General features: G+C 40.8%; 2 protein-coding genes across 10 annotated transcripts in view; one reads left to right on the plus strand and one right to left on the minus strand.

The window, feature by feature from the left end:
* ANK3 (ankyrin 3) overlaps window positions 1-13,965 on the minus strand; it is a 627,813-nt gene extending 613,848 nt beyond the window's left edge. For 7 of the 9 annotated variants that reach the window (XM_070225362.1, XM_070225335.1, XM_070225313.1 and 4 more), the window contains exon 1: window positions 13,685-13,949. In XM_070225362.1, coding sequence (XP_070081463.1) covers window positions 13,685-13,744 — 60 coding nt within the window. In that variant the 5' untranslated portion in view covers window positions 13,745-13,949. Of the gene's footprint in view, window positions 1-13,684 lie in introns of all 9 variants that reach the window. The other 2 variants (XM_070225383.1, XM_070225455.1) reach the window with 2 other exon arrangements.
* The window catches only part of CDK1 (cyclin dependent kinase 1), a 62,704-nt gene continuing 55,005 nt past the window's right edge, over window positions 12,998-20,696 (plus strand). Inside the window, exons 1-2 of the mRNA XM_070225632.1 lie at window positions 12,998-13,314; window positions 14,796-14,883. The gene's annotated coding sequence lies outside the window, so the exon portion shown is untranslated. The remainder of the gene's footprint in view (window positions 13,315-14,795; window positions 14,884-20,696) is intronic.

Here is a 20,696-nt window from a genome sequence, read left to right on the forward strand (position 1 = left end):
TAAAAAATGAGCAAATGATCTGAACAGGCACTTCAGCAAAGAAGCTATACAGATGATAAACAAGCATAAGAAAAGATGATCGACATCATACGCCATTTGGGAATTGCAAATTAAGACAACAATGAGAAACCACCACACTCTGATTAGAATGGCTAAAATCCAAAACACTGCCAACACCAAGTGCAGACACGGATGTGTAACAACAGGAACTCTCATACACGGCTGGTGGGAAGGCAAAATGGTACAACCACTTTGGAAAACAGCAGTTTCTTACCAAGCTAATACAGTCTCACTATATGATCCAGCAATTGTGCTCCTTGGTATTTTCTTAAATAAGTTAAAAACCACGTCTACACGAAAACCTACACCTGAATGTTTATAGCAGCTTTATTTCTACTTGCCAAAACTTGGAAGCAACCAAGATGTTCTTCAGTAGGAGAATGGATAAACAAACTGTTGTGCATCCATACAACAGACTATTATTCAGCACTAAAAAGAAATGAACTATCAAGCCCCAAAAAGACATGGAAGAACTGTAAATGTGTGTTGTTAAGTGAAAGAAGCCAGTCTGAAAAGGCTACGTACTGTATGATTTCAACTATATGACATTCTAGAAAAGGCAAAACTATAGACAGTAAAAAGATCAGCAATTGCCAGGAGGTTGGGGGAGGCAGGAAGGATAAATAAGTGGAGAACAGGGGATTTTTAGTATGATACTGCAATGAAGGACACAGATTTGTCAAAACCCATAAAAGTGTACTACATAAAAAGTGAACACTAATGTAAACTATGGATTTTAGTTAATGATTATGTATCAATATTCACTCATCAATTGTAACAAATGTACCGTGCTAATACAAGATGTTAAGACAGGGGAAACCGTGTGTGAGGTTGGGGGATAGGGTGGTATATAGGAGGTCTTTGTAGTTTCTACTCAATTTTTCTTTAAACCTAAAACTGCTCTAGATAATAAAGTCTATTAACTTTTTTTTAATTTGGTACTTGAGAGCAAAGATGGTATTTCTTTGGCCATTTTCAATCCAGTACCCAGCAGAGTGCCTGGTACAAAGAGGTGTGTCAGTGTCAGATGAATTAAAGGTATAATGCATAAAGGCACGCAAGCTCTGAAAACACACACTCACAACTCCAACATGAGGAAATTTTCTTCCTATCCTCCTCTGAAAGATCATAGACTATTGCTACATATGATACATACTCGTGTATTCAAGTTGTTTTGTGCACCTATTATAAGACATGAATGTGGTTCGAAAATGATCATCTCTATCAAGAATCATTAATACTATATCCCATTAAAATTTCATTTTAACACCAAAATCTAAACAAGTTAGAAAATATCGTTCTAAGTATTGAACTTACTTCTGTTAACTAACTTTATTGCCATCTCTTAAGAAAAACTGATTAACGGAAAACAAGAAAGTGTGAAAAAAATGATGCTGCAATCTAAGTATAGCGTCTCATAAATAAAGCAAGCATTTGGAGAAAGAAACTTTGTGTTGCCAAAGTAAACTATGCAATTAAATATTGCTAAGGAAGAAAATTTCAAACATGGTAAGGACAATTCTTCTGATCTCTAGCCAGGAAAATAAGTCTCAACCTTTCACTTAAGTCATGTGCGGCACTCTCTATACTCTCTCGCAATTTCATTCATCAATGTTAAAGGAAAAAATTTCAGATGGTGATTTCCACGTTGAATCTCAATTTAATAACAGGTTATACAACTGTCACCAGAATCACAAGGTACAGCGATGTAATGTGAGTAGCTAAGCTTCTAAGACAAATAAAAAGACCAGAGACCAACAATACCTTCTTATCCAGCGAGGATGTACAAGGCTGTCAGGTATTAGTGCCTCTTCCCTTTATCCCTTGGGGACCTTTTTTAAAGCTGGTATTCCATATTTCACTTTTACATTGATCAAAAATTTATAATCACAAAGTAAAACAACGTGGGGTCACTCTTCACCAATCACAGTGGCAAAGGTAAAGAAAAAGGTGATAATACCGTGCTGTAGGAAGTGCAGGAAGTAGGCCCTCTTGTTCACTTTGGTGAGATAGAAATTGGTATAATCTATGATCTGAAGGAAGATTTGGGTGTACTCAAAAAATAAAGGGGACATAAAAATGGCCACATCCTTCGCGCATGTTCCACTTCTGGTATGGGTCCTGGAAGTTACTGATCCCTCAGTCTTTAGGGCAGTGAAAAAAGAGCCTAGTGCAGCCACCGCCCCATAACACCACCTTCATCTGGGAGCAGCCTGGTCCTTTGACCCCAGGGTGCCATGTATAAAAAAAGGTTCAGAAGCATAACGACTGATATCGCTATATTGAACATGTATTACTTATGCAATAAAAACAGTAATAAATATATATATGAAACCTTTAAACATAGTAATAGAAAGAACTTACTATGAACCAAGCACTGAGCTTCACAATTAAGTGCTTGCAACAACTCTATGGTAGGTTAGTACTATTTATGGTACCTATTTTCCAGATAAGAAAACTAAGATACAAGTCAATCACCTAACTGTCCTTTTTCTTTTTGTTTTCAAAATTGGATCATGCTATACTCACAGTAAATAATGCACATCCTTCCAGTTTACTACGTGTAGCTCCAACTCGTTAAATTATCTTATTAATCATATTCCATAATATAGAGAAACCATAATACATTTAACCAGTCCCTTAAAGGTAAATTTAGTTTGTTTCCAGTTTTTCTGCTTTACAAACATCGTTGTAATAAACGTCCCTGTAAATATGTCCTTATATACTGATGTTTTAAGTTCTATAGCAGAGGTTCCCAAGACTAGCTAGCTGGAGCAAAGGGTAAGCACATTTTTATTTTACTTTAACAGATAAATAGTGTGTTTAAGTTCCCCCACCCCCTGCCCCCAAACAGCTGTACAACTGACACTCGAGTCAGCAACATTTGGACAGGGCCATACCCTCAACACCCCAAAGAGGATTGTGGTTTTTTTGGCCAATCTAATAGATAAAATGCTATCAAATACAAATCAGTCATTTTAATCCCTTAGGACGTGAATTTAACATCTTTTCCCATGTTTTTTGGCTGGTCGCTTTTCCTCTTCTATGAGGTGTCTGCTCATACCCGTTGACCATTTTTCCTTTTAGTACTTTGTCCTTTTCTTCACAATGTCTAAGAACTCTCTGCATATTAGAGATATAATATCTTGTCACATTACTATAAATATTTTCTCCTAACCTTTCTTCTGACTTTAATTATGATGCCATTTGTTATATCACTTGGTTATAAATTTTACGAACCAATCAAAAGAAGATAGCATCGGATTGGGGGCTGTAAGAAGCAGACAAAGAGGTTTTTTGCTTTTCACACGAGATCTCTGTATACTTCATAGACTTTAGCTGCTCCCCACCATAAGCAAGAAGAACACGGATTAGCTTTATTTTATCATCAACTGATTATAGCAATAATCTCTATTTTTATTTTATTTATTATTTTTTTTGAGGAAAATTAGCCCTGAGCTAACTGCTGCCAATCCTCCTCCTTTTACTGAGGAAGCCTGGCCCTGAGCTAACATCTGTGCCCATCTTCTTCTACTTTATATGTGGGATGCCTACCACAGCATGGCATGCCAAGTGGTGCCATGTCCACACCCAGGATCCGAACTGGCGAGCCCTGGGTTGCCGAAGTGAAACGTGCGCACTTAACAGCTGTACCACCTGGCCGGCCCCCAATAATCTCTATTTTTAAAAATCACTTTAAAGAAAAAAGTTAGACAAATTCCCATCATTTTATAAGAGAAAGGGAGAAGAAGAGGAAGTTTAAGCAAAAGAATGTAATGTTCTTTTGCAAAAGAGAATTTACGAGAACAGTCCCGTTCTTACTAGGATAATAAACATTACACACACAGTAAACTCAGTATTATTGGCAGATGCCCAAAAGATAGGAGCAATGTGCTGGGCATTGTGCTAAGTGCTTTCCATGGAGGTTCTCATTTAATTGTCCCAGCAATCCTACGAGATCTGCAGCCCCATTTAAAGACGAGGAAATAAATCTCTGAGAAGTAATTTCACTTGCCCAAGGCACACAGCTACTACAAGATCCAAACACTACACTGTGCTATTTAGCAGAAAATTATTGCAAGGTCAAACCTTCCAAAAGATAAAAAATATTATTAGATATTATCATATATGCATACCTTGGCAGATTTCTGACACATTTCTAAACTCTCATGATATATCTACACCTGACTTAAATATAAATATTTTTTGAAGGTTTTTGAAGGTGCAAGTAGCCTCAACACTATCCGATAGGAGACCATGTTGGCAAACACTGTCTAACTGCTAAGCATCTTCTTCAACAGCCATCAACTGAGCATCAGATGTGCCAGATCTTAGACGGAGGAAGGAGACACAAAAATGGAGAAAAGGCGTAAATATGCCCTCTAGGAGCCCACTGTCCAGTGAGTCAGGAAGACAAAGTAAATGAATAATTCCAATAAAACATGATAAATGCCATGACAGCCAAACGTACATGAAGTGCAACAACACTATGGAAGACAGAGTGCCTGTCACCATCTGCAGAAGGCTAGAAGTTTGCCTAGAAGAAGGAACATCCAACCTAGGTACTGAAGGATTCGTAGGGATTTTTCAGGAAGAGAAACATAAGAATGGCTCAAACTAGCAGAGAGAAAACTGTATGAAGACGTGGAAGAATGCAAAGGCACGGTCCTTGTGGGGAATGGTTGGAAAAACAGGTGTACATGGTCACAAGGTCAGATGGTTCAGAAAAAACAAAGGGTAAAAATAGTAAGTTGTATTGGGACAAGACGGTAAAAGATCTTCAGTGCAACCCTAAGATGTTTGGACTTCACCCTACTTATAATGGGAAACCATAAAAGGTTTTTAAACACGAATGACATTACATCTTTGTTTTGTAAAGACAAGTGGGAAGCCAGCTGTCTACTGGAAGACAGTGCGGAAGAAAGGAGGCAATTTAGGCAACTGTTCAAACAGCCCAGGTGAAAGACGACAAGGGCTAGACCCAAAGAAGGGGCACAGAGTTAGAGAGAGGATTGGGCTCAAAAGCCATGTGTGGGGCAGAACTGAAAGTATTTGTACTTCCTTACGTGAGAGGAGGAGAAAGGGCTCATTCATGACTCAGATTACTAACTTGAGCAAAAAGGCTTCTTCAGAAATCCATGTAAATGTGCAATCGGTATTTACTCATCCCTCCAGGGTCTTCAACAATTTCTGGGCAAGCCTACAGCTTAGAATTAGCTCACTGGGAGATTCTGCAAAACAGCATGTACCAGCTTTGATAGACAGCCTCACCATAGTTTGGATCTCAGAGCATGGGGAATCTTTAGGCAGGTAGAAATCTCACCAGTTAGAAGGATAGTCTGTAGAAGTGAAGTGATTTGACCAACACATATACGTTCTGAATAACAGACTGCACCCAAATTTCCTAGCTCAGATAACAATTCATTACCCTGATTCTTCAAACACCTGGAGAATTTCACGCTGATCAGTTCCACACATTGAGAGATTCAACGGAGATTGAAGTGAACATCCACATCAACCTAAGCCATGTCATTTCACACCCAGCAATAGCTTTGCAATCTAACCAGACTTTGCAAAATGTAGCATGAAGTTACAAGGAGATTTTAATTATTGCTTATGTACCTGCTCTATTGGACCCAGCAAACTAAAAGAGCACAATTTCCTAGCATATCTAATGCTTTAATAGGATTAAAAATTGCCAAAACTTCAAAGAGATGCTAAAAATCCAAAATCTCAATAAATCAACTTTAAAGGGTCCAATCATCACTGATGTTATTTGCTATTACTCATCATATTTGGCAAGATGCTAAATTAGTTCCATGGAAAAGCTATCATACTGAAAAAGAGCAGTACATTTTAAAAAACAATATGTAAGACAACCACAGCAATATGTTCATAGAGCACTAAGCAATTGGAGTTAAAGAAAGTACCTAATGATACAATTTGATCCTTACAACTCTGAGACGGATAAAGCAGGCATTAGCATTATCCTGATTTTGTAGATGAGGAAACTGAATTGGAGAAGAGTTCAGAATCACACTTAGGAATCTCCTGTTCACATACCCTCAGACTCTGAGTTTGCATCCCTTCTACTAGGTAGCAATGCTTCCCTTTTCTCACTAGTTCATTTACATTGTTGTGAAAGATGAAACACAGCATTAAAAGCAATTCTTTGTTGCCAACATTTTATTCCATGGTACTGTAGATGAAACTCTTACACAAGAGCTAGGCTTTCCTCTGCATGGTATAGGCAAACTTGAAACTCTCGTCTGCACGCCAATCACAAACAGGTGGACCCTGGGATCACTGAGGGTGTCATCAAGTTCTCTCCTGCTTCTACACCTATCATTAAAATAACTGGGTGACCTTCTTGTCCCAGCAGTGTGCCTACTAAATACCAGCAACACCTCCACAGGAGTGACAGACGAACACTTTCAAAGGCTGATAATTTTGAGTTGAATTTTTAACCACGATGACTTTTTTAACAGTCGGGAGAGTTGTTGTTACAAAAATGTACAATATGCACAAAACATAATTATAACCATTTTATACAACTATCATTTCAAAAAGATCACAAATAGTGAGTAGAAAGGGAAGGTCAATTAAAAAGCAATCTATTCAAAATGATGATCAAAGCAGAGGTCAGAGTGATACGGAGCCAGAAGCCAGGAAGCACCGGTGGGTTCTAGAAGCTGGAACAGGCAAAGGAAAGGATTCTCCTTTGGAGCCTCCAGAAGGCATGCACTCCTGCCAACTCATTTTGGACTTCTGACCTCCAGAACTACAACATAATAAATCTGCAGTGTTTTAAGCCAAAAGAAGTGACCTATTATACTTCTAATTTAACTTGGAAAACAAATATTACAACAGAAGGGGAAATATCTACCAAAAAAAAAAAATCACATATTTAGATCCTTTAAGGATAATTTACACGCAGACAACTATTTCTAAATCTGATAGAATGCTGAGTACCTTCTGAATCCATGAAAAATGATAAGGATAGTTTGAATATCACTTTAGAATTAATTCTTTAGTATATTACACTCTAATTCTGCAAAAGCTTATAGTACTATGTGACACATCAGTCTTCATTATCCAAAATACAAAATTAAAAAGCAACTTAATTTTTAAATTATACCAACTCAAGTGTACCACACTGTAAACCTTTTAAAAAGAAAAAGATGTTGCTGTCTGTGCAAAATTTCACTTGAAACTTGACAAAACAATCCAAATCTTATCTCACTCGGAACATCTGTCCCATATATAATATCAGTTTCTTTGGTTAAGCCTAGTGGTAAAAGTTGATCACATAAAAGGGATTCAAACTATATCAAGTAACACTGTGTTGTTTTGTTTTGTTTTATTTTGTTTTTACCTTCACCATTCAGCACGTTGAGTCAGCCATACTTACAAGTTCATGGCACATTATCACTATTTTATTTATTTATTTATTCCTTTTTATCTCCATAGACTACTGCCATGCACTGGGCCCCACAGGCATCCATTCTAATGTGCTTAATGAGCATCTTATGCGTTTTTGCAAGATGTGTGCTGTACTATGCTTATGAATTTTTAATTCACATAAACGATAACTATACCTCACACTCTTCCCTTTTTCACCAAGCACTATATTCCTTAAGATCCATTCATGTTGCTTTTGTTTATCTAACCTGTTGCTTCTAATGGCTGGAGACGACTCCATGATGTGCATCCACCATTCTACCTCTCCCCCTCCCAGCAGTGGTCACCTAGTTACCTCCCACCCCCCTCCACCACTAATAACACAGCAGTGAATAACCTCCTCATGTCCTCGAGGGGACTTATGGGACACATTCCAGTGTCCACCTGTAGGAATGAAATTGTTGGGTCATAGAATAAATAACTAGTTAATTTGCTTAAGTAATGCCAGACTACTTTCCAAAACAGCTCCCCCGGTCTATTCTCCCACCAGCAACACACCAGGTTTCCTGTTCATTCCCTGAACCCTCATTCAGCTTTGCCACTTATTAGCTCCATAAGGACCATGAACAAGTTCACCTCGGAACCTTGTTTTTCTTTTCACTGAAATGAGATTATTTACTCCAATTGCCTGATAGAGTTGTTGTGAGACACAAATTTAAAGAAATAACATGAAAGTACACTTAAAAATATAAATAGTTTTTACAAATGTGAACAATTATTGCTGTAATTTTTGTTCTCATGATAATTTCTAATCATCCTCCACCACCTCCCCCAATCGCGAAATGAGAAGAGAGAAGTGAATAAACTTTAAGCATAGAAAATCAGACTTTCTCCTGGATACCTACACATTGAGAGAGATTGGAACAGAAGGAGAGAAATACTTTTTCTTCTTTATTTACTCATCCATGTATTTATTTAATCAAATATTTTATTAAGGACTATGCACCCGGCACTCTACTAGTACTAAAATATTAAAATTTGTACAGCAAATATGCACACAGTACATGAGCAAATTTTCCATCTATGCCTTGAATTTTGTACACAAATTTTATTCCTACATGTAATTAGCTTCTGATAACACAGAATAACAGTTCCCATTTATTGAGCAACCAGGCTTCCTCTTTCCACTCCTTAGAAACAGTTTTTTCCAACTCTCTCCATTTTCCAGTGGAGAAAGTGAAGCCTAAAAAGTGACGAGATTCTGAGGTTAAATCACTGGTTAGTTGGAAAATGGGGTCTCCATTCCTCGCCTCCTGATTTTACCATCACTGCTCTCTGCATTACTCAAGCAGACGGGGGTTCCAATCCAGTTGCAGCCCTTACCAAACCACCACTTGCAAAGCCTTCCTGAAGCTCAGTTGCCTGATACATGAAATGGAGCGGGATAACGGTACCCACACTACGGTTTGTTCTGAAGTATACGGCACCTACCACAAGAGGCACAAGGAATCGTGGCTGTTATTATTCAAGATGCCTATGTCTTCTCTATCCAATTGGATTGTGAACTTTTTCTTTTATGTATAAGGATATTTATTTGCCACACTGTCTGTAGGCGCCAAAAAACTAGAAACTAGAAACTAGGTAATTGTTTATTAATAGGGAAATAAGAAAATAAATTATGGTCTAGCCACACTGTGAATATTAGGCAGCCATTAACAAGAATAAATCAGAGCACTTTTCCAGACAGTTCTCTATGCCTTTTTGCACATGCTACCACTCTGTGGCATTTTTCAGTATAGAAATTAGGAAGTATGTCTATTTCCCGACACAATTCTCCTTAAATTCTTAGGTGCCTTGGCTACATTTTCCCTTCATGATTATACACTAAATCCCCCACTAAATTTGAGGCACATGATTAAATGATACCAAAAATCCAGGCATGAAAAATCTTTTAGTGCTGGCTCTCTGTGAATCTTGAACCATGTGAACCCTAAGTCACTTGGATTATGAACTTCTTGAGAGTAAAAACCAAGACTGACTGCGTACCTGAGAGTGCCTTTCACATGGTAGGAACTCAAAAGTATTGTGCAAATGGTTAAAGCTGCTCCTAAATCTGCATGCGCAGGTCCATCTCATCATTCACTCAACAAACATTTAACGGAAGGCCCACTGTGTGTGAAGTCCTGTGCTTGATGCTAAAGAGCAAAGTGCAGTCACAGAGCTGCTTTTTGCCAAGTTCCATATAAGACGTCACGACATGAAAAAAGGAAAAAAAGAGAAACCCCATACTTGGATGGCAGGTCCTTGGCATCCAGCCTTGGCCTTACCCAGAGAAGCTACACAGTGCAGAACCGCAGTTCCAGGCTGGAGGGGTGAAACAGCTACCAATGAATCACCACAGTTATCTTTAAAACCCTGGAAACAGCCTTTCCAATTCAGCAACACACAGTTCTCCCTTCTACAGTGGTATTCAAATTAACTTCCACGCTGCCTCTTTCCTCTACCAGGCCAGGTCCAAATATTCACGCCCTGCCCAGAAAACAAAATGTGTGTTAGGGCCAACTTTTCAATATTTCCCTTTCCTTAATATTATCGGAAAATGGCAGTAACTAAGCATCATCTGATGAAAGAAATACCAAAATAATTTCTTTCATATTTGAAAGCTCTAACTCCAAACACTAGTTCACTTAATCTCTAATATACACTACCAAGTACTAAAGAGGGTTTATTCTGAAAAAAATACTACCATCTACTCAGATCTGAAAACATGTAACCTTCATGTGACTGCTTTCTTCTTAACCAATGGAAGGTATTTGCTAATTAATCCATACAGGACCTTCCTGTATGGAAATTCAGGAGTCACTTCCATAAAACTCAAAGAATTGGTTCTATTTTGGTGCCCCGATCTCACTCCCATGGTCAAACAGGAACTTGATTGGTTCCTGGAAAAACTGATGTCCCTTTGAATAGATAAATCTATTAGAATATACAGTTTAGGGGCCGACTCCGTGGCCGAGTGGTTAAGTTCGAGCGCTCTGCTTCAGCCGCCCAGGGTTTCACTGGTTTGGATCCTGGGCACGGACATGGCACCGCTCATCAAGCCATGCTGAAGCGGCGTCCCACGTGCCACAACTAAAAGGACCCACAACTAATAAATATACAACTATGTAACGAAGGGCTTTGGGGGGAAAAGGAAAAATAAAATCTTAAAAAAAAAAAAAAGAATATACAACTATGTCCTGGGGGACTTGGGGAGAAGAAGAAGAAGAAAAAAAAAAACATTGGCAACAGATGTTAGCGCAGGTGCCAGTCTTTAAAAAAAAGACTAAGAAGATACAGTTTACCCACTTTCAAACATGTTGGGACAAGTGTCCAGGGTGTATTTCAACCATGACTATAGATTTTGAAGATGTTATCACATCCTTTAAGGTTCAATCAGGAAAAAGATACTCAAACAGATACTGTACTTAATTTTGATAGAACTTTCAACGTATAACCACAGCTGGGCTTCTACTTACTTAAAAAACATGTCTAATAGAGAGTAGATAATATCAAAATAACTTTAAAATTATATCATGAATGGAAGGCAAATTTTAAAATTTAAGCTGTTTTCACATGTTGACATAGGAAGAAGATGAAAAATCGCAATTAAATGGCCCTATTGTTCCAGGTACCTTAGGATTAATGCTGCATCTCACCGGCATTCACATTTGCAAGATCCAATGGTAGGATTAGGTGAACAACAGCCCAGTCAATACATACAGTGCAAGGTTACTTCAGATCTGATTAGATCATTAGTAACCTTGATCTTTTCAGAAGGGTAGACTTTAACAAGTTTAGAGACGTTGTAGCAAGGTTAAATATTCCAATTAAAATTCATTAACTCAGAATAGTTCTTGTGTAAAAGTATCAGGTAGTTGGTCTCATCAATTTCAGGTATTTAGGATATCCAAAAAAGTAAAAATGCCATTTATATAGGCTAGAATTTCATAGGATCTCCAATTTGGATTATAATGCTTTCCTATAATTACATAACACATACTACAAAAATATACATTTTGTGCATAAAAAATAGATAACTTTTAAATAAAGAAGTTACTAATTAGAAATTAACCTAAGAAGAACCACTGAGAGTCCAGAACAATTATGTTCTTTTCAACTACCAAAATATTACTCTAGAATTAGGCAGATTCACATGCAATAAACCCATTAACACTGTAAAAGGAAAAAAAAATCTGAAGTACTGAATAAAGGAAAACCACAGTCATAATGTAACCACCACAAAAATGCAAACAAATTCAGAAGCCACAGTGTTCCCCTGGATTCCAAAACACACCACTGGTCTTTATATTGTCTGAAGGACATCAAGCCACATTCTCTGCTATGAAGCCTAACACATCACTATGCAGATTACGAAACAGATATTTATTTATGCTTTCACAAAAACAACACTGAGAACCATTATACATGGCTCATCATAAATAACGATCTAACTACAGTCCAGATTCACAACTCATTTATTCATCCTCCACTGATTTGAGAACTAAGAGAAATCAGCCCTCTAGATATTAGTAGATGGGTTGAAGATATTCAGTGGACTGCTTTGTTTCAGCTTTTGTTTCACAGCTGTGGTTTTAACTTTACATTCACTTTCAATATTGAAAATTTGCTTCCTTAAAGATGCATGCGTTTGAGCCCAGGTCAGCAGATTACAAGGATGCCTGAACTGCTAAAACAGCAGTCCTGTCCACTCTGAGACTGTCTCCCCCGAGTCTTCCTACTCGAGCCTACCTGCCTTGGCCTACCCTCCTGGAATAAGGTCTGGCACAACCCTGGGATGACTCCCGATCGTGCTTTTAAGAGAAGGTGGCCTCTTCCCAAATTAGACAAGCCACACATTCTCAAACAAGCAAAATTAAAACTCAGAATCAAGGTAGCAATAAAATCCATCAACTGACGCTGTCAAGATATGAGTTCCCTTTTGAAGACTTCCTCTTGATTCCCTGAGGACTTTTAGAGACAGCTAAAAGAAAAACACTAGTTGGGTAAGGAGATTTGTGTGTTTCAAGGGCAATTCTATATCATTTGAAACTAGGTAAACTATTGCTTTCAAGGCTACTCAAACGTGCCTCCTTTTTAAAAAGGTAGTTTCTCTCTTTTTTCTAAAATAGATAATGTACGCACATGGTTAAAAAAAAAGTCCCAAAAGGTATGTGAAAATTGAGTTTCTCTCCTCTCCCTCCCACCCGTCCCCCAGGTCCCCTCCCCAAGGACAACTATTGTTTAAGTCCTCTTCCGTAGACAATGTCTGTACATGAAAACATACCCAAGCGCTTTAAACCAATTATCCTATATTACACACACAGTGGCAGCTGCAAAATTGCTACTAAACGCCCCCAGGCTTAAAGGTGGTGATCTGTTGGAGGGGATGGGGTGGGAGGAAGACTGACCTTGAAACTGCGGTTTCGCACATCAAGCGCCGGTTTTTACTTCGTGCGTGTTTTACTATCGTGTCTATGGAAGACTCGAAAAGATCAGAGAAGAAGGAACCCCATCACAAGCCACCCCAGGCACTGCCACTCTCTCCGCTCGGATCTGCACTTTATCTATGTCCCAATCTTTAAAGTATATTTTGTATTCTCACTGGGTTTAAAGGAAGTATCTCGACTCGCCTTCAAAACAGGAGGGGGGAAAAACAAGCCTAACTCTGAAGGTAACTTTCAGAACCAGGTGACTTCTTCCTCCCCGCCAAACGCGCAGCCTACTTCGGTCGTGTCCTTAGGAAGGGTTCAGCCTGGCACGGAGTTGGAGGGGCGAGCCAAGAACAGAGAAGCCCAAAGACGGGAGACAGAGGTGAGGGCGTCCCGAGCCCTGGGCCGCACTTTTCTTCTTCTAGGCAAATGTTTCGAAGCAGAACCCCCAAATCCTTGGGCTCTCCCTCCTTCCTCGGGATGCGCGGGCGCTGGGGCAGCCTGCGAGCTCGGTCTGTGCCCTGCGCCGCAACTTCAGTCCCGCGTCCTCGGGCGCAGCCAAGACCCCCACGACCCGCAGGGATCGGGTCCCCCTCCGGCCGCCTTCCCAGATCCCCCCGGCACCCCCAGGAGGGCCGCGCTGCAAGCAGCGCCCCTGCGCCTCCGCGGCTCCTGGGACCCCTGCCCCGGCCACCTGCGCGCCCCAATGCCCGGGAAGAAAGCCACAGGTAGGGGGGCGGCGCGGCGCTCACCTGCGCAGGAGGGGCGCTCTCGGCGCCCGCTGGAGAGGAGGAGGAGGTGGCGGAGGCCATGTTGTGGGGCTGCGACTGCCGCTTCTTCCAGGAACTCCGCTTTCCCCTCCCCGCCCCGCTCCTCCTGCCCCGAGACGTGCGACTTCTTGGGGAAAAGTTCGGCCGCGGCTCAGGAAGGCCAAGCGCGGTCCCGCGGCGTCCGCCCCGCGCGGCGTCTCCTCCCTCCGCCTGCTGGGGCCGCAGCGCCCGCCAGGTGCCCGCCCGGGCCGGTGCGCTGGGGGCGGGCCCGGCTCAGGTAGGGGCGCGGCGGCCGGCTGAGCCCGCTCCCCGCTGGCCGCCCACCCAGCCCGGTGAGCATGCACAGTCGGCCGGCGCCCCGGGGCTGAGCAGCGGCCGGGCGGAGGGGCAGGGGCCGAGGGGCGTCTGGCCTTACCTGGGGAGTGGGGAGCGGAGCAAGCTCCCGGAAGGGAGGGAGGACAAGTCGTTTCCTGTGGGCTACTGAATAGAGTTCCATTGGGCACCTCCATTAGAATAACAAAATAATCTCTGATTATCTGATTAATTGATGCTTATTCAAGCCTAAGCAAATAAAATCATCGTTAGGCAATTTTGCTTTTTTATTATGATTAATCTACAGCATACAATCCCTGTAGAAGCAGTGTTTGCCAGGCACACAGCTTCGAAACAATGTCCATAGCGTCCCTTCCACCCACCGAGGTCCCAGCAGCACCTAGATTGCCTCAGCTCCCTGTCCAATGAAAAAATAAAACTCCGGAGCCCTCTGGTATGTGAGGTGGGCCCTGAGCGAGGAAATAGGGGCCAGGACCTCTGAGTGTCCTTCTTTCTAGGAACTCAAGTGGCAAGGCTTCGCGGAGCTCCTGTTCTGGACAAGGCTGAGGACAGTTGGATTCAGGATGCTGCCCGCACAGAACTTGTTATTCAGGTGCGGGTGCGGAGCAAGGCAACTGCCCCTCACATTAGTGTCTCCCAAAGGGAGAGCCTCTGACGGGAGTCAGGGGAGCTGCGTTTAATTGGTGCTCCCAGCAGAGTGCATTAAATGACAGCGAATCACTCTGGGGAGAAAGTTACCCCCTTTTCAATTCTCTTTCAGGTCTTCTGATTCCAAGAAAGTATTCTTTCTCACACACTCGCTAAATTCTCTTTTTATCAGAGAGTCGACCTCAAGCTCAAAGCCCTAGGTAAGCACTGATATCTAACTAGAATTTATAGCGTTGTTAAGTTTTCGTTGTTTTATTGTTACTGGTACTTTCTATTTATGGCAAGTGAAAGTAGTTTTCTATTTATGGTGGGGATCCAAAGTTTCCTTTTAAAGCAAGTATATAATAGCTAAAAAAAAACCTCCCCATAAATAAAGTAATAGTTCAGGTGGCACTGAGGTAAAGCAAAAATTCTAGAGGTAGGTGGGAAACAACTGAAATATGGGAAACTGACAACAACGTTTTCATCAGCTTGTGACAACTACATGCCAGAATAACTCCTTAACCAGAGAGCAGTGAGTTAACTATACCACTTCATTAACACCTAGCTCACTTCCTCTATAACACACATAACGATGAAATTTTATTGGCATCAGTTCTGTGTTGGGCTATGTGCTCAGCTCCTCATTCATATTATCTCATTTAGTCCTCACAAAATCCTTGCAAGACAGGCGGCGCAATCTGGAAATTGAGTCTCAGAAGCGTTATTTTAGCTAAGGTCACAAACTTTTTTTTTTTTATTTATTTTTTTGAGGAAGATTAGCCCTGAGCTAACTGCTGCCATTCCTCCTCTTTTTGCTGAGGAAGACTGGCCCTGAGCTCACATCCGTGCCCATCTTCCTCTGCTTTGTATGTGGGACGCCTACCACAGCATGGCTTGCCAAGCGGTGCCGTGTCCACACCCGGGATCCGAACCAGCGAATCCCGGGCTGCTGAAACAGAAGGTGCGCAGTTAACCACTGTGCCACCGGGCCGGCCCCTGAGGTCACAAACTAATAGAGCACCAATGACTCTATCGTTTGGGCATTCTTAACTTGAGTTTGAAAAGCCACTTTAGAATTTAGCAAGTCCACAAGCCCTCTGAAATTTTAGGTTAAATTCTGTGTGCTGTGTAATGGGGAGAAGTACATCGTTTTCATCAGCTTTTCAAAGAGATGTATATATCTCCAAAAGTTTAAGAGCCGCTTATGGTTATTTACAAGACGTTCCCATGCCTTGGATTATATGGCCCATGGAGGCAAATGCCGTGTCCTCTTATGTCTCCAATGTGTCCAGCCTCGTGCTTTATCTCCTCAGCCACTCATAGGAATTGGTGGGAATTTAGCTGCAAATAGCTAAATGGAATGTGTGAAGCAGACAATACAGGCTACAGGAGCGGGGTGGGGTGGCTTGGGAAGAGCATCACCTTGGTAAATCCTGCGCACACGCAGGTATTTTACAAGACAGCCATAAGAACTATCTTAAACCAGTGGCAAGCAGCCAACCAGGTCGACAATAGAGGAAGGAAGTTGCAAAAGCTCTACAGGAAGTGAGCCCAAGAAGCAGCACCTGGGAGATGAGCCCAGAAAAGCGTGCTTTCCTGCAGAGCTGTCCCAGTCCAGTCTGCTCATCTGGCTGTCTTTTTCTGAGAAATACTTGTGTTCAGGCTAAAGACACTACCTCTCCAGGGGCAGCCTGCACCACAACCGAAAAAACTCACTATAAGAAGTAACTGGGAGTCTGGCAGCTTCTCTCTTGCCTTTGAAGACTAAAACTAACCAAAAATCTTTCCTTTCAGTCCATGATTGCCTTTAATTTTGTCCTTGTTCTCTGTGTCCATCCCTTCACAGCCAGGTATCTAAAAGATTGTAGTTGGCGCAGCACCCCTGCTTTCTCACTTGCACATTCCTTTATTCATAGACATCGGGCCTCTGCCCTCCTCATCGACTGAAACTGCTCCTCTCAAATCGCAGTTGTCTTTCTATTTACCATGTCCACGAAGGATTTTCCTAGACCATATCTCAGTTGATCTTTCAAGGGCACTTAACATGGCAGTCAGTTCCCTTCCCTTTCTCTAAAGTATTTTCTAGGATGCTGACCTCAGTCTTCCTTGCTTCTCATACCATGCACTGTCTCTCTGTGATCTCATCCATATTAAGCCTTGGGCTATCAAATAACAACTCCCAAATCCAACTAAGACAATCTCCCTGAGTCCCTAACCCATATTTCATCATGTCCAAAATGGAACACATCCTCTCTCCTTTTCTACCCGGAGGACAACAGAACCATGTCCTCTTCCAGCATTCCCTAGCCTATTAGTAGCACCGCCAAGCAACGCACCTCGAAGCCAGGGGGAGGCTTGGAGGCCTTGGAGGGGAGGAGACTCCACCCTCGTCTCTCTCAGTCCAATCAGATACTGAGTCCTGAATAATTCTTTGAGAGATTTATGAATTATCCCCTCTTATCCATCCCTACCACATCCCTGCCTTTGACCTTCTAATTGCTGCAATTTGTTGAGCAATTATTATGAGCCAAACCATGCCAGCTGCATTTTCTCATAATCTCTACAGAGACAACTACAGTTTCCTCTTCATTTTGCATAGCGCATCAGCTCTGTCATCCAATATTATGATTCTCCTCTAATTTCAAATCTGTTCACATGGCTACACACTGTTAAAATCTTTTAGTAACTCTCTTTATCCTTCAGGATAGAGGTTTAGCTTAGCAAGCATCCCGCCCTGGCCACTGCTTCCACCTGAGCATAGCTATTCTGCCTCAGCATTTCCATCTCCAGGCCCTTCTCCATTTCTGTCTCAAGCACAGTGCACACACAGCCATTCTGAATTACTTGTGGTTCCCCCACCACCGCCAAGGCCATTGTCTTTCTACAGGCTGTCCCTACTGCCTAGGAAACCCTTCTTCTCATCCTCCAATCCTCTGCCTCTTCCATCTTCTCTGTCTGGTTAGCTCCTATTCATCCTGCAAGACTCCATTCAGAAAATATATCTTTAAGGAAGCCTTCCTGCCCCTTTTTCTGTTAAAATGTGGTTCATTGGCCTGCCTTTGTTCTTCCAAAACACCCTGCAGCGTATAGTTATTTTGAAGAATAGGTTCACACTTTTCTACAATTTGGAAATCCTAAAAATTGAAAAAACCAACAACCTACACTGAATTGGTATGAGGCTAGCTGTAGTCTTCATTCCACTTAGTGAATGTTCATGTTTTAATTTGGAGGTACTGCCCCAGCCCCTTTAATGAGTGTTATGTAATATACAGTTTGTGCATCACATTAACATTCTAAAAATTCAGAATTGTGAAACACATCTGCCTCCAAGAGTCTCAGATAAGGCGTATAGATCTGTATAACCATTGCTTTCCTTGTCTCCCCTTGTAATTGAAAGCTTATTAAAACTTTGACTGTGTTTTTTCCTGTCCAAATCCTCAGTATCTAACACAATGTCTGGCTCAATAGAAGTTTGCTGAATAAATTAAACATATATTTATGAAATTGGACTATATTTTATGGGACTGATTCCCAAGGTCAAAACCCGACACCTCCCCTTGCATCCCACATGGTTATCCCTCCTCTGGGTTATACCATACCTTGCACACACATGACATTTCTCACTATATCATCATTGTTTGCATATCTGTGTCTCCAGTGAAACTGAGCAGGTTGAAAATGACGATGATGTATTAATCTTTATATTTCTGGGTTCTCAGTGCCCAGCACAGTGTCAAATACTTTACCTAGTGGCTCAATACATCTTGTTGAATGATAGAGGGTAGAAAAGAAAAGAGGGGTGGAAAGGAAGATAAAAGAATAGAGGAAGTCTGGGCGAAGATGGTCTCCTCTCTATTTAGAGGATTCTAAAAGTATATTCCAAACTCAGTCACTTCACAATATTTGCCATATTTATGCATCACCTTTATTATTCAATATTTTTATTTCAATTAGCTTACTTTCTATCTAAACAAATTTATTTTTAAAAGAAACTTTATCTTACCATCTTGATGAAAAATCACTTTCACTTGCCCTAAACAGATACAATGAAAACAAAATATTGCTCATGTCTTGTTTTATTCTATATTCTGCCTGAGGCCCTCTCTCTTTGTTGAAAAGGAAGCTTAGCAAGTGTTAAAAGGGCACGAAAATTGTCCTTAGGTGCAAACTTTCTCCTCAATGGTAACACAAGGTGTGAGAAAGAACTAAACAGTTAATAACTTCGTGTATGATTCAATATTATTTGATTCCCTGTCCTTGAGCCACCTAATGTTATGTCAGGAACCACCCGTGGAAGGCAGAGTGTATGAACCGTACTCTCTCTTTCCCTCACTCTGCTTCTACACTTACAGTTCTTCACAAGCTCCATAGACGCTATTCCTTCCAGAGTAGTTTCTACTATAATTAGATTCTAATTCATGATTATGTTTAAACAGTAGGAATTTCCCACTTGGTCGTTAGCAAGAGAAAACAACTATTTTCTCACGTAGTGTCTATGAAATCTCCAATAAACAAGGAAATAAGAGTTAATACAGAAAGTTTTAGCCTGTGAGAAAAATGTTTTAAAGTTCAGGAGATTATAGTTAGTGAGTGTGTGTTTGTTTATAAAATAAGCAAGTAATAGAGAAGCATTTCTTAAATAAAAGTAATATATATTTGGTTACCGCTACCCCTGGGGACTGTGATCATGTATAGAAATATGTCCCTTAATCTGTAAATTTTATGAGGGAAAACAGCTCAGCAAGCACAAAGTTGACCAAAATGTTTTCTCTCTTGTGGCTTTTGGCTTTTCCCCCCGTTTATGGTCTCAACTGGGTAGAAGCTCATACTTCTAAATACACAATAAAGATCATGGCTTAGCAATGTTTTTATCAAGGTCAACTGGAATGAGAGTATAATGTTTATTTATTGAGTAAGTTTTGCAGGCCCATTAGAATATGGTTAGATAACTTATTTTAGTGTCTACTTCCATTTCTTAATTTCTTAAACATTTGAAAGGAAATAGAGATTTTTCTGATATCTCCTGTGGAATGAGAGACACTGCCTACATCAACATATTTGAGATAACTAATTATTGATTTTAAAAACACAATCACATGGGGCCGGCCCAGTAGCTGACTGGTTAAGTTTGCCTGCTGTGCTTTGGCGGCCCAGGGCTTCATGGGTTCAGATCCTGGGCGAGGACCTAGCACCACTCATCAAGCCATGCTGAGGCGGCATCCCACATGCCACAACTAGAAGGACCCACAACTAAAATACACAGCTATGTCCTGGGGGCTTAGGGGAGAAGAAGAAAGAGGAAAAAAAACAAGATTGGCAACAGATGTTAGCTCAGGTGCCAATCTTTAAAAAAAAAAAAAGAAACCCAATCACAGAGTAGTTTATGAAATGGGATAATAAATTTGATAGTAATAATAAACTTCATAATAATAAGAAGCTTTATAGTAGAGTTACAGAAGAGCAAAGATCAGTGTGGTTGAGTCTGCTTTATCTCCACATTTTGATTTCAATAACATATAATCTGATGGTAATATGAATAACTGTAATATCAATCCTCAAAAATACATATAAAAAGTTAACATGAAGAAAACTATCTAACTAGCAATTGGAAATAAACTAGTAACTTTCAACCTTTATTAATAAGGAAAAGCAAACTTTCCTAATTACCCTTGCCCAAATTCCCAGTGAAATGAACTGTGTTTATTCTGCTTGAGGGCACTTAGGGCGGAAAAGGCAAGAGAGACTTTGTTTTGTTTATTGGCATGGCATCTAGGACACCCGGAAAAGAAATAAAAGTAAGTGACACCTTGAGAACAAGATTTGGGAGAATAAAGAGGAAGAGACTTTCAATTAAAGTATTGTCTTCCTTCCCACATATTCCTTTTCATTCCCTGTTTCACCCTTTCTTGTATTCCATTCTGCTTCTGCTAAGCCAGAGCCAAGCTCTGCTAATTCTTGTATGTTTTCATCTTTGTCCTGAACAAACGGAAAAAATGATCATGAAAAAATCATCATGATCTCGACCTACTGC

Source organism: Equus caballus, chromosome 1 (genome assembly GCF_041296265.1).
Source record: "Equus caballus isolate H_3958 breed thoroughbred chromosome 1, TB-T2T, whole genome shotgun sequence".
Lineage (NCBI taxonomy): Eukaryota > Metazoa > Chordata > Mammalia > Perissodactyla > Equidae > Equus > Equus caballus.